This window comes from Trachymyrmex septentrionalis, unplaced genomic scaffold (assembly GCF_001594115.1).
Source record: "Trachymyrmex septentrionalis isolate Tsep2-gDNA-1 unplaced genomic scaffold, Tsep1.0 scaffold11, whole genome shotgun sequence".
Classification (NCBI taxonomy): domain Eukaryota; kingdom Metazoa; phylum Arthropoda; class Insecta; order Hymenoptera; family Formicidae; genus Trachymyrmex; species Trachymyrmex septentrionalis.
In genome coordinates, this window is record NW_017304228.1 from 2,396,911 (window position 1) to 2,412,418 (window position 15,508).

At 31.2% G+C, this 15,508-nt stretch overlaps 1 protein-coding gene and 1 non-coding gene across 7 annotated transcripts in view; both read right to left on the reverse strand.

Annotated features, from left to right (window-relative positions):
• LOC108749916 (cytospin-A-like) overlaps positions 1-15,508 on the reverse strand; it is a 60,949-nt gene that overhangs the window by 23,790 nt on the left and 21,651 nt on the right. For 5 of the 6 annotated variants that reach the window (XM_018488949.1, XM_018489003.1, XM_018488966.1 and 2 more), the window contains 2 exons: positions 10,686-10,783; positions 3,277-3,432 (listed from right to left, as the gene is read on the reverse strand). In XM_018488949.1, coding sequence (XP_018344451.1) covers positions 3,277-3,432; positions 10,686-10,783 — 254 coding nt within the window. Of the gene's footprint in view, positions 1-3,276; positions 3,433-10,685; positions 10,784-14,774; positions 14,841-15,508 lie in introns of those variants that run through there. The other variant, XM_018488958.1, reaches the window with a different exon arrangement.
• On the reverse strand, positions 8,942-9,013 carry Trnac-gca. The gene has a single exon. It is a non-coding gene; the product is annotated as a tRNA-Cys (tRNA).

Sequence of the window (15,508 nt, forward strand, 5' to 3'; positions counted from 1 at the left end):
GTAGATAACGGAATATTTAACCACAAGTGATTTTGTCAAAATCCTATGAGAGAGACAGGTATATAATTTTCAGATATATACGCTATTAAAAATAAAATGTTAATTTCAACTTGAAGACATATAATGGACTTTCTAAGATGTAAAAATGTTAAAATTAACATTTTTTTTGGATAGAAAAATGTTTTTCAAGTTTCCGTCAATAGCTATAAATGTTCTTTACTAAAATTAAGATGTGATTTAGAAAAAAAAGATCTGCAAATAGAAAATGCTGATGTCAAACATGACGTAGTTTCGATATCGGGATATTATTGTAGCCTCGAGATTTAAACTGGTTTAAATCGTGCGGTACAGCTGTCCGCCTTCTTTTATCGGTGAGCGATACTTCGAAAGATTCGCGAAATCCAGCCATCGAGGAGCGGGAAATGAGAGAAAGTGAGCGCAAATGCGAATCACGCGAGACGCGAATGCGCCTCGTAGCATGGTAAGAAAATCAGTTACTAATGTTACTAATACAACAATGTGCAAAAAATAATAATTTTCGATCCCAAAAAGTCGGTTATATTTTTATAAATTTTTAATTTGTTGCAGAAGGTTCGATTTAATAAATCTACTTTAATATTTTTCCATCCAAAATAATTAGAAAAATCATATTATGCAAAAGAGTTATGTAACTTTATTTTTTACAACGGCGATAATCTTTAATTAACCTCAAAAAATTTTTTTTCTATAGAAAACTCGATGGAATTTACTAGAGGAAAGCCCCCTATTATGAGATAGTGGCGTTTCCGCTAAAATGATAAACGCTATCTATTAGTTCCATCATGAATTTATTGTGTTGTGTGAACTTGGATTGATAACTATTTAGTAGAAAATTCATTATTAGATCATGCCTGTAGTCATTGTAAAAAAAGATTTTAGAATTCGGACATCTTCAAGTTTCATTGAGATGAGCCTTTAAATCTTGTTTATTATTTAATAAAAAAAAAATACATATTTGACAATAAATTCTTCATGTAGTGATAGAGTAATGTTGTACTAATAGAAAAATACGGGATATGTTAAATTGTTTAATTATAGAAGTTAGATTTGATGAGATCGTAAAACCATAAAGCGTGAAAATCGTAATATGAGATACCAGGATATTTCTAAATATGAAATAACCCATGCACCTATGTTATAGTGAAAATCTAGCTAAAGAGTAAATGTTGTACAATAATAAAAAGGACAACTGGAATGAACGTCGAGTGTCTATTTCTGCGATGCTTGATTTCAATTACCTGAAGACGAGTTCTAGGTATAATCTATTGCATTTTTCACGCTAGCGATGTTTGTTTGCATTTTAGAAACATGAAATAAAATTTGAATTAAATTTTATATAACGTTATCTGAAAACTTATTAAATTTCCCTTCAAAATAACCTATTATTTTTTTAAATTCTGCCCATAAACTTCTAGTATTTATCTAAAATGAACTCGGTATCTCATAACAGGGACCTCTCTTCTAATAAAAAAATATAAAAAAGATATCGTTCTGTTCAACAGCTTTCTTATAGATTTCGAACTTTCATCTGTCTATCCATTGACGATGAACGAGTATGCGGTTTTCTCTTCTTCATCTTATAGAGATCTCACTACACTCGTAAGTGTCACAAGATTAAATAAATGCATCGAGAATACATTATTACGTGCCACCACGTATATTTTATTACGTCGTCGATCATTATCGTTGAAACTCGTTCCAGCAAGTCTGACGATTTATTTATTTCTATAAAGGTAACGTCTGGGTTCGCTCAACTCGCGTTATAAATCACTAATGAAAAATTGACGTGCAACTGGCCGAGTATATTTTCGGCGAAAGATCGATCTGTCGATTTCGCGCAAAAATAATACGACGCTAATTAAATACTTTTACCGTCGCGCGTCGATCAACCATTTTTTTCGTACAATTTTACGATATATGTGAACTATTGTAAATGATAAGCGTGAACGTAGAATTAAAAAAAGATAGAACTTGTATAGCAAATTTTCAATTGACCGCCAAGTGTTGTGGCGTTCACCTCGGAATAAAAATTGACAGACACGGAAATAGCTTTAATACTGCACCAGATAATTATGTCGAGGTCACCCGGAGAATGCACCGTGATATAAAGCAAGGAGTGCTAAGTAAATGTTAAAAAATATAACGTGTCGTGTCATTAAAATTCAAAGAAAAAATGATAAAACGAAAGAACATTGAAATTGTGTTGAAAATCTTAGAACATGTACACTGAAAGTGTATGGTTAATTGGCACTTGTCTCCAACATATATTTATCCTATCTATTTTGCTGCATGTGTTGATTATAATCTACAAGTTTTTGACAGTTTTTTTAAATTTAAATATTATAAAGTATGTATTGCACAAAGTTTGGCAAATATTATTATCGAGTAGTGAGCATGTAGTCAGATTTCAAACAGATAAAGATAAGTGAATGTTGGTGACATTTTTGTTACTCAGATTGATTATGACACTTTTATATCGCTCCCTTACTTAAAAAATTACACAACTAAAAGAATGTGCTTTTCAAGTTATTATCATGAAGTGAATAAATATTATCTCATCTCTCAATCTCTCTCAAAAATGATCTAATAACTTCGCAAAAAGTCGTCAAAATAAAAAATAAAAAAAAAATAGAGTGATTTTTAAGGGTTGATTTTCAAGACAAAATCAAAATGAACAAAATTATATTTAATACTAAGAATATATTTTTTTACCGATATTATCTGATTAATCAAAATTTTCTGACGCGTTAAAAAAGTTTTTTCTTTCTTGAAAAACTTAATTTTTTAACTTGTATCACTTTTGAAGTAAACGATATGTACGCTTAGAATAAGATTGTAGGAAAACAGAAATAACCGACGATCCCACGAGTATCATGTTTTCGCGAGAATTCACCTGTTACGTAAAACGGCCGACACTACATCTCGTCGGCCATCAAGATCGGACGTTCGTCTCGGCGATCTGGCAAGCTCGACGACGATCTCGGTGAACCGAATAGAACCGGGAGATAATACCCGTAGAGATATATATCCTTAATTCTGGTACAGTGTGCACATCGAGAAATCGTGGGGAAAGGAACCGCCGGGTCGTCGAACCCCGTTCGCGAGAACTAGCGACGAACGAGCGCATCTCGCGTCTTTTTCTCGTCTCTCTCCCTCTCTCTCTTTCTTTCCTGGGTTTTTTTTTACAACAGACGAGCGCACATGCGAGATCGCGGGAAATCATGCTTGAGGACTCACTTTAGCTGCTGGTCCCCCGGCTTCGTCGTCTTGCCTCCTTGGACGACTCTTCTCGCCGGTCTCCTCGTGCTGAAGAGCGATACGACCGGGTCCCTTTTCCGTACCGCGCTCGGCGCTGCTTTGGATGCTGGTACCGCAGGCTCAGCCGGCTTCGCCCTGAAATTCGTATTAATTGCTTGTGGATTAAAGGCTTGAGGATTGATATTTTTTTAAGTAACAGATGCATTGACCCTGGCGCGGTTAATTGGCCGAATCGCCGATTAATTTTTCTTTTCGTAGAGACAGTGATGAAAATGGATATTATCTTCGAGGCGTATTATATTGAGATTAATATTAATATTATATATTAATATAATATTGATATTAATTTTTTGAAAATTACACATTTATATATATATATGTATATATATATACACGAAGATCGATTGTGTTTAAAAATATTTTTAATGTTACAAAGTAAAGAGAGAGAAATATTTTATAGATATTATTATTTTGAATTATATTTTCATCGCATCGTGTGTTTCTCAGTACTCCGTTGAGCCTCCTCTTTAATTAAAAATAATAAAAGAAAATTGAGCTATTAGAAGACGAGTGCAGTAAACGATGTGCGAATTAATCAATTAACAAAACAATGTATTTAATAATTATATATAAAAATATTTCAACTCACATTCATTATTTTCAACAGACATAGAATAAAAAAAGAAAAGATGAGACTACTATTTCTGTAGTATTTTTCAGTATCAATTTATTATTTAGTAACATTATTTAGTATCAGACTGTGCGTGTGATATGAGCAAGTTTTAGAAGTAGGTTATAGTATCTGAAATATATTGACCATGAGACAATTGTGTGCCACGGGTGATTAATGTAAGGATATGTAATCGTAATATATTTTGTATGAAATGAACTTTAATATTTTTCTTCTTCAAACCGTGAAACAAATAAAAACTTCAACTCACCTCAACGTCACAGTATGTATAGATAAAAATCAGTGTGATAAAACCAATTGTAGACAAAATAACAATCAGCAGAATAAAATTGTAAAAATAAAAAATAAATCAAAAGACTAAGTCAAATCATTAAAAAGTAATAAATTAGAGAAGAAACTATGAAAACGATCAACATAGATGAAAGTCAGTACTTAAAATGAATAAATATTTAAAAGAGAAAAACATTACAGGTCAGATAAAGTGCTAACATTGTTTACAGACTAATCAAAACACGCGATTTAAGCATTCGGTGTCAATTTGTATAATAAATTCAAACTACTCTTTTATCTTTTAATATTCAATATCTTCAACGTCAAGCGTTTGTCGAAGTTTAATTTACAATTAATCATAATTTTTACATTATTCGAATCAATTTCGTAATAAAATTACATTCTATGATCGATATTAATGAAATTAGTAGATATATTCCTATTAATGTGACTTTGGAAATTCTAGTTTTTAACAGTCTACCTGTCTATCTGAGATAAAATACATTACAATTTTTACAGGAAATTTTATAAACCACTTTCTTGCGCAAATGATTTGGGAATAAATCCTTGTGAACTTTAATGAGTCTGCAAAATTTATTCATGTTAACAGAAGAAAGTTTAAAGTTTAAATCTTTAATTATATTTCTAAATGTGTGAATCAAAGATAGTTGATATATACAGAAAAATAAATGATATTACAATTGTCTTAAATACGAGTTGTTGTTATTCTGTTTTACTTTTTTATTAACTAGAATTTTTAATCATTTTTATTGTATCTAGAATGAAATGAAACTGAGAAGATAATCTTTATAAAAAAAGACGTTAACAATAAATGATCGAGTTTTATGACGAAACTTTGGATGAGAAAGAAAAAAAGCTTCGATAGTCAATATCATTATCGTCATTTTTTTTAGAAGAGTAAGCGTTGCGACATGAAATTAAGATATCTTTCCGAAAAAACAGGTTTGTAATATCAATTAAAATCTCCTTTTTGATAGGCAAAAATAACTTTCAGCCACAAATGACGGATCATGATTGAAAATTGCAATCACTTTTATGTCAGCAGAAATACATTTAATTTAAAAATCGTGTACTAGATATATAGATATATACTATCTACGTGAATATATATTCTATGTTCCCGGCCAACAATTTCCCGATCCTGTCGATTTCACGCACGATCATTTATTCTCGCCCACAACGCTGAGAAGTGCGCGACGCAGAGACAATCGACGTGCAGTCCGCAATTTTGTTGCACAATAAAAATCAGAGGCGGTGAACGATCGTCCGCCCGCGCGCGATAATGATCGTTCTAACGCGAACGCAGGAAAGCTGCAAACACTCCCTTCTCTCTTCTTTTCTCTCTTTCTCTCGCCTCTCTTATTCTCGTTGCGCAAAGAATCGATAGAATTACTTACATAATACCGCATATTAACGCAACGCGATACCACAGAGAAGTGCGTGTAAGAGATACAGGTGATTAACGGGGAGGATTGCGTAACGTTTATGCGTGCGTTAACAACCCCCTCCCGCCCCTCCCCTCGTTCCCCCTGCGGGAACAATCAGGAAAGACGGGGGCGGCTGGTTTCGCGCACCAACGCTAATTTCGTTATCACGCGTTACAGCGAAGCCATAATCGAGAGAATAACGTCAGGAAAGCTTACTAATGAGACGGCGGAGGTTTTAAGCTAATAAGCCGCTTAATTTCCTAGAATTTTTCTATCTATCTAGGCTGACGCGGCTGACTTTACTTACTGATAATAGATTAGAGGAACGTTTACAGAAAAAAAAAAATAAAATAAAATAAAAGTTAAGTTACGTAATATAAATAAAAATATAATAGCAGATTAAAATAAAAATAAGAATAAATTGGAATAAAATTAGAATAAAGACATGTTTTTACAATCTTTTATCAATCAAACGTGTTTCGTCAACATTTCCGAGTAGCACATATTGGTTATATACAGTATATACGTTTCTGATAAAACATTAGATACGTTTAGTAAATATATAAAATTAGTTACGCGACAACTTAATACTGAAGATGAATCCAAAACGCGGGAAACGTATATTTATCTTATCTTATGTGCGAACTGAAAATAATAAAATTATTGTGCGCAACTAAAACTAGCGTCGGCTCTTCAGAGGTTTTTCAACTATTATTGAAATATATAAAATGTTAACCAACATATATTACTTGAATTCGTTCTTATATAAATATAAAATAATACAGTTATGTACACTAAATTATCAAAATCTTAAAAATTAATAGCCAGCTAGCTATGCTAATTTCGATGATGAATGTGCGCTTCTCCAAGTGTTGTCATCGAGAACCTAGAACAAAATCGCGCATTTGGAAAGGACGAAGGGAAGGTTCGAGACAGCCGAGAACTCGATTCGACAAGTTTAGCGTATCGACGAGTTTCAGCAGTGTGTATCGGCTACTTGATGAAGTCAGTTCGATCGCAACCGCTGGTCAATGCCCTCTCGTCGGATCCGCTTGCTGCGAACGAACGAACGAACGAACGAACGAATGAACGATCAATCGTCCGATCATTCGATCGCTCAACAGACCCGGCGAAACGGATTGATTTCTTTCTAAGCAGCTTACCGCACCTGGTTAACAACGCTCACCCGGCATTACATAAATTATGAGCGATTTGTCGTGCCACCGATAAAATCAAGCACGGGGCAAAGCCGTTATACGTATCTCGACACGAGAAATCTGACATGTCTGTCTTTTCTCAAGGAAAAAGAGATCGACGTACAAAAACAAGATTAAGGCCCGTTTTTCTACTAATGTAGATTAATTTTAATTTTAATCTTGATTCACAACTTCCTCTTCATTCTTTTTCTAGTTCTACACGGGAAGAACAGTTTAGCTAAAGTATCTCAAAATTTAACTAGATCTGAAAATAACTTTGTTGAACCATCAAAATGATTATGTACCATTATGTACTCTCTAAATTTATTGGAGTGAAATCTCACGCTGAAGATTGAAAATTGAGTCGCTCTTTTTCAAGACTAGCTCAATTTTCGATCTTTAAGAGTGAGATTTAACTCTTCAAAATGAGATACATTCTAAAAGTTTTAGAGAGTAGGCTGCACTTAAATTCATTGCAAGTATATCAAAATTTTTTGTAACATTAATCACGTTTGAATGTTCTACATAATTATTACTTTGATATTTAACAAAAATTATTTCCAAATCTGTATCTACTTGTAGACATTTCAACAAAATCGTTCTTTCTAAGTAAAAATTAATAAAAAAAAGATGAAATGTAAGCTGTAAATCAAGATTAAAGTTAATTTGTATTGGTATATTGAAAAAAATGTCTGCTTGGATTAATTCTTCTAGTTGGAAATAGAATGAATCAAAATTTTCTGATTAAATCTATTAGAATCCTAGTTGAGAACCGATATTCTGATTAATATAGTCGAAACTTTTTGGTTCGTCCATTTCCAACCAAACATTTTTCTCAATGTAGAAACGAGCATAAAAGGTGTTTAATAAATGATATAAGAAATGATACATTAATTCAATAAATTATCGAAATAACAATGATATCGTGTGCTGGTTATCAACTAAATTATTACATGAGAAGTTAAGCTGCCTTTGCATAAGAACTAACGTTCCAATGGATTATTCCACACAACTTCTAACGTACGAGGGACAACTCGAGCGTTTTTTTTAAACGTGTACGTCTCAGTTATCAAACGTTATGTAAACTGAAAGAAAACGAGACTGAGTCATCCATGCGGCTGCATTAAAAAAAGGTTAGACACTCGTTTTTCCATTTTTGCGTGACAAACGTCACAGATAAAGAAGCGAGTTTTCTAGAGGACGAACATCGTCGAACCAGCTCGCGATAATAACACCGGTCCACAGCACGTGCATCGGCTATTCGATTATCTCTGTTATGTGGCGTTCGCTCGTCCAACGAGAATTAGATTCTATACGATAAAACGCAATGTGAATTTACGGGAGCGTCTGGTAATTCTATCTACGAGAGCACTATCTCACGTTAATCATAGCCAAGAGAGGTTGCGACACACCTTGCACGTTTCTACCTATTATTAATCCTGGAAAGTTACACGGGTAACATCTACCACAAGGGAGCTATACATATAATATATAAGTTTCACAGAGATTAATTTGTTGCGTACTCCAGTTCGAGGATATTCCGGACGCGAAGATTTCAGCAGCTTATTACGAAAGTTAATAGTAAACGGAAATTAATGGTAGAATCGCTTATAAAGATCTTATTATACGAGAGAAAATTTTTAACACTTTAATTATTGAAAGTAAAGAGAAATTCAATCTAGAAAAATAAATTAATGTTTAATAAGATTTCTCTTTTTTCGAAATAGTTCAGCAGTAGTTTTTTTTTTAAATAAATGATAATAATGTGCACGTAGGAAGATAATAATTTTAAGCTACGGAAAGACCGATTTTCCCGAGATATTTATAAATTTAACTAGATATAGATCTGAAAATAATTTGCTGGATCTTCAGAATAATTATCTAGAAGACTTAAACATAATGATAATGCTACAAAAAATTTTGACGTTCTAACAACCATTTTGAGTGTCCTATATAATTATTTTGATGATACAACCAAATTATTTTCAGATTTAAATTTTTAAATGCTTAAAAAAAATTAACTACATACAAAACTAAAAAGGGAACACCCGGGTTTGAACCGGGGACCTCTCGATCTGCAGTCGAATGCTCTACCACTGAGCTATATTCCCGACAATTTATCGATCATTAAATTACGTTTTTGTAACTTAAATAAATATATAGAATATATGTCCTACTTTAATTAATTTGTATCGCTCATTTGTTACGACACAAAAAAAAACAAAGTTTTCAAGAAAATAACTTTAAACGTTTTAAACAATCAAATTTTGTAATATTAATTTAGGAAAGTAATTTTATTAAATAACTAATTATAGAAGAATAATAATGTATATTCTTTTTTTATGTTTTCGTTCTATTTCTGTAAGTAATTCCAAAATGATAATTTTGTAATTATGTCGTTGTAAGAAATGAGCGATATAATAAAATTGTTAATTAAAATAAGTAAATATTCAACAAAAGTATATGTACAATATTACATAACAAAAGAAACAAATTTTACTAAATATTGTTTTCAATATTAACATATTTTCTACTTATTTTATAACATTTTATGCTTTGTAAAATAACTGCAGAATTTAAACATTCCCAGCGATAAAACAGTTCTTGTGTTATTTCAGTTTAAAATGTCTAAATAAAATACTTTGTGACTGACACAATTAAGTGAGTGCAATTTTCTGCATTAAACAGTAAAATAGACCGAGTGAGATTTGGACGCTAAATTCTCAAATCGCGATAAAGAATTCTCAGAAGTAAAGACGGGAAGCCGTCTGTAACGGCAGGTGAATAACGGACTTCCTAGAAAAATAATGGGACGACCGGTTTCCCGATCCGTGACAAACATGGAATCCGTTTTACTATGCCGCATCTATTGCGGTAACAAGTTCCTTTCTTAGGCTCTGCGCACAATGGAAGAAATATTAGAAATAGGAATAAATATTAAACATTTAAAAAATTATTAACATTGGGAATAAAAGATTGAACGTAACGCACAATATATGTAAATAAGATATAAAATGTAATATATATCATATCTTAATTGTATCCATTGTGCGTTACGTTTAATCTCTAACATTTAATATTTAATATTTATTCCTATTCTTAATATTTCTGTTATTAACTTATTACTAATATTTTTTTCATTGTGCGCAGACCTTTATGCTCCGCAACGACGAAACTGCAAACTGACGTCCTCTACATCGCGCTTCATTCACTACAGAGAATCAGCTACAAAGCGCAGTCGATAATACAGGAATTTGTAAAGCTATAATTTTTTTCTCAACATACATTCTTTTAAAAGTATAATATGCTTTCATAAACATCATTTAATAAAAACATCTTGTTCTTATTGTAAATTGAAACTTGATCATTATATTTAGATTTTCAATTTTCTTTAGAGATTACAATATACAGAGATTTTGTTTATTTATATTACAATTGTCATGCCCATCTCCAATGTAAAATAATTTTAATTTTCAATTCAATTTACTTTTCATCTTTTTCTAAGAACTTTTCTTAGAATTAGAAAAAATGAAAAATAAGTTGAACCTAAATTAAAGTTATTCTACATTAATAGAAACAGGCATAAATATTTGACATATGTTAATAAATATTTTGGAGTTTGAATAAAATTATAATTATAGTTACAATAAATAGTTCTTTGAAATTGTATTGACGAATTTGTGTAAAACAGTAGCATTTCCGCAGCCCATTCGTAAGTTCACTAAGCAAATCTAGTAGGAACTTATTGTTATGGCCATAATAGCAATTAAGATATATACTTACTGGCTTCTACTGGACTTCTTTGCGGGCGGCTGTATACTTTGTGCGGTCCGTTTAAACGGCGCCCGGCCGCTCGAACCCACGAACATTCTGCTTCGAGCCTGAAAGAAACGACATTTTTTTAATAAGCGTTTCCGCCAATTTTTGAATATAAAACATTCTTATGTAAATCATAAACAATCATAATTATCTTAAGATGTAGCAGTAATTAAAAGTCGAGAATTCTGCGACAGTTGTATTGTGTGCAAGTAAAGATTTAAGACTAATAATTTTACGCATCGAATATATATATAACGAGAATTAAAAGACAATATCTCTCTGTACTCAATTCTGTACTAACAAGCAGAAAAATACTTATCACTGTCACATACGAGAACGCAATAATTCAACAAGATGTACATTAAAAGAAAAGTGTTATTTGTGACTATAATTTTATGGTAAAATAATTATAATTAAAAACTCCATTTCCACAGTTATTACTGCTATAATATTGGTAACAATTATAATTATTATAATTATGTTAATAATAAGTTTGTAGTACTATATAAAAGATGTACTTATAGTTGGCACCGAAAACGATTATAAATTCAAATTATTTTCATTCCAACTATACCGTTTTTTTAGTATACAAAATTATATAAATATAATTATTATTAAGTAAAGCATAATAGCAGTAATAATTATAGAATCAGAGCTCCTAATTACAATTATTTTCACTACGCAATTATATCATAATTATCAAACATTTTTCTCTCAATGTGTAAGCAAAATAAATATTCCTTCACAGAAGAGAAATACATTATTTTCTTTGTTAAAAGTTGAAAAAACTGAAATATTAAAAAAAACCAGACAATTCTGCTTTCTATAAAAACGTTCCGATAAATGAATGTGTCGCTCGCAGATAACACAATCTCCAATGATAACATCTCGATCGCGAGAATTATCTCCGGATAAACAATTAAGAAAGGATTTTCGTGATGGGATGAAAACGCATCAAAATCATACATCTTTCCACTCTGTTTCACGTGGGATAAAAATCTGGTAAATCACGAGGTAAGCCGTTATACCGTGTGTCGTATCGGAATTATTGAAATGCGGCATTTAAAAAGCGGAACGTTATCGTTGATCTGGATCGCTTCGATACGCTCGCGAACTCGCGTCCAACTTTTAGTCTAGTCCAATTTCTAGTCTCTCTTATTCCATTTAGGCTCCAGTTTTTATTTTCTAGTTGTTGGTTAAACTTGTGGTTAAACTTAATCTGATGTTTCGTCCAATGTTTGTCCAACTTCATCTATAATGATGCCATAGATAAAGTTTATTACATATAGGTGAAATATCAGGTTAAGCTTAACCAAAAGTTAATCAAGTAAAAGTGGTTTTAGGTTGAGTTTTTCATTTGTTAATTAACTTGTGGTTAAGCTTACTGATAATGTTAGACTGATGATAATGTAAAAATTGTATTTTCTGTCTATGCTTAATCACTAAACTGATAGTTTTGTAATGAAGAACTTTTAAAATTACCATTATAGCACTATTAGTTTAGTGACTATTAGATTAACCATAACTAAAAATACACAATTTTTACATTAGTTATTACAAGTTAAGAGATTAAATTAAATCACAAGTGTTAACTAGATAACGAAAAACTAACCCCTTTATCAGAAAAATAATAAAATTATTATAAACTATAATATATGTAATAATAATTAAAAATCTATTTAATAATAATTATTGTAAAAAAATTTAAAGACAGATTCTAAGAATATTTCTCGTATTCAATGGTATATTTCAAGTCTAGTATCACACATCGTGATTACAAACTGTGAATAATTGATAAACTAATCAGATTAGTTGATCAACGATTCATAATTCGCAAATTACCGATGATAGGCCGCATCCACAATGCATATTTCAAAATTTTTAGAGTCAATCTCACTCTAAAGAGTGAAATCTCACTTTTAAAGATTAAAAATTGCACCATTCTTTTTCAAAACTAGCTCAAGTTTCCCTCTTTAGAATGAGATTCCCTTCTAAAGAATTTAGAGAGTACAATTTCTGATTCAAGCAAACTTATACGTCCCAATCATTTATTTTTTGAAACAAAGCTCTAAACTGAAGCTGAAAATTGTAAGATCTACAAAAAAATATTAGAATCTGTCTTTAAATTTTTCTGCAATAATTATTGTTAAATTTTTATTATTATTATTATTATTTATTATTGCATACCTATATTACAGTTAACAGTTAAAATATAATTTTGTTCTATTATTTTTTTCTAAAATAGTGTGACATTAAAGTTTAATGTACAATTGAAAAATACAGGTAATAAGAACAGGGAATAACAGATTTCAATCTATCAGATACTAGAATTACGCGTTTCTGATAGTTAAAATCTGTTATGTTCTGTTCTTATTACATGTGCTTTCCAATTGTGTCTCGAGGCTTTAGTGAACCTGCGTCCCATAATTACGCACGCGTATACAACACGCACGTAATTATCCCAAACATTAGAAACAAATAATTATCGGCAATTCCGCGGGCTAACGTTTCCGTGACGCTCTAATTCGGTTGTGATTTATGCGTAACAGTTGAATAAGTAATCGGACGCCGTAAACGCGGGCAATTACACGTTAGACGACAGATCTCGGATCACTTCGGAAATACTTAACATCGATCAATATTATTGATCGTTTTATTACCGTCGCGCCTCATAATTATGACAGTCGAGTTTCCTGCAACTATGACATGAGATACGAATAAAAGAAGCAATTATTTTTTACATGTAAAGTTGAAATTGTACAATTTAAATTGCATTACGTATAATAATATGTTTATGTAAATTATCTTAATGATTGAAAAATTATTAGATACTCTACAGCAAAAAAAGTTACATGATTTATAAAGTTTAATGCTAGCAATTATTTTTAGTTTTTAAATTCAAATTTATTAATCATATTGTAATAGAACTTCTAGATAAATATAAAAATGAATTATACCAGAAATGCCGATTTTATAATGAATCTTTATTTTGTAGTTAAACTTTTTTGAATTATAAATAAAGTGACCTTTTAAATATTGCTTTATCTACGAGATTTTTATTTCGCTTTCACAGTGCATAGAGAATAGATTCAAATTTTACTAACAATAAATATAATAATAGAACTTCGAAATAAATACATTTATTTCGAAATTTTATTATATATAAGAATGGATATTATTATATCAGAAATACACCAACTGATAGTTTCAGCTGCAGAGCAATAGTGAGAGTGAGAAAAATTATATTCTGATATTTACAAATTTATGCATTGTCGTACTTCAGAAAATTTTAACCAAATATGTGATACGACTTATCGTTTGCGGAACATTCAATAGACACGAGTTATCTCATCGTCTTATCTATTACTAATATAATATTGTATATCACATTCCAAGTAAGACTTTTTCTAATTTATAATTGTCAATTTATATATTAAATCTGGAATGCCACTTGTATTTTTCTTACATTACTTACCTTATTTCTTATATATTTTTTTACACTAGTCTGAATGAAAATTCACGTAATTAAAAATTCTTTTTACTTGTATGTGTCTACTTTATAAGTTGCAATACTAAAAAAAGTTTTTGATTAAAAATGAATAACCTAATAAATTCAACTGATTAACTATATCAATCAAAATTCTAGTCGAAATGACCAGATGACCAATCACGATAACCACCGAAATTCTGATTGATATGATCAAAATATATTGGTTCATTCATTTCCAACTAAAAATTTTTCTGAGTAAAGGTATTCGAATAAAAAAATTAACAATTTTAATGTAAAAAATAAACTTTAATGTTAAACGGTCTTGTTAAATATTATTTTAAGTCATCAAAATTTCAATAATAAAAACTATACTAAATTCAAAAAGAATTTGATGAAAATTCATCCACGTAGTAGCACTTCCAGGTAGTTAACCAGAAAATTTGGATTTCATCCATTTTCAACCAGAATTCCAATTAATCCAACCAGACATTCTTCTCAGTGTAAGGATCGTATATCTAAGATACATAAGTACAGACAGTACAGTCGGATGCGTAAAATATTACCGAATTCCCGCCCAGCGCATCTAGAAACTGCCGGATCATCTTGAACAGCAGATAAAATCCCGCATTGAATCACACCGTCTGCAACGCACCACGTCTCACGTTACATGCGAGAGGACGCTGGTTTTACATTCGCAGAATAGTCATCGATTCGGGATTCACATCTCCGCAAGATTAAACGCTCCTGAAGAAGACGCGTGTCGATATTTCCTAAAGGATCACCTTCGCGCTAACGGGAGCTTCGCCAGAAAAACATTGAATTGCGCACGAACCGTTATCGACGTGCGACTTCACAATTTCCGTAAAATGCCGAGAATCGCGTGCCAATTCGACGGAACGGACGCAAAACCGATTTTTCAAACTCGACACAAGAAGATAGTTATTTTGAGCAGGCGAGAATCTTCACCAACACTCGTGGGAAGCGCGGCCGAAGACTGACGGAATTCGAACTGGCAAGATAAGAATTGCCAGCGATAAGCTAGAAAATATCTAGATGTAGGTATATATATGCTTATATATGAGCGTATATATACGCCTTAAAACAAACACAAAGCCTTAAACCTGATACAAAGTATATCTAACTCACAATTCGTTGCAGCTATCAAAGGTTATCCATCACATTGCTCCGAATTTTATTAAGTTTTATTATTTTATTATATATTTATAAACTTAATGAAATTTTAATTTTACAGTATATATTTATTATAAAATATATACTTTAAAATTAAAATTAAAAT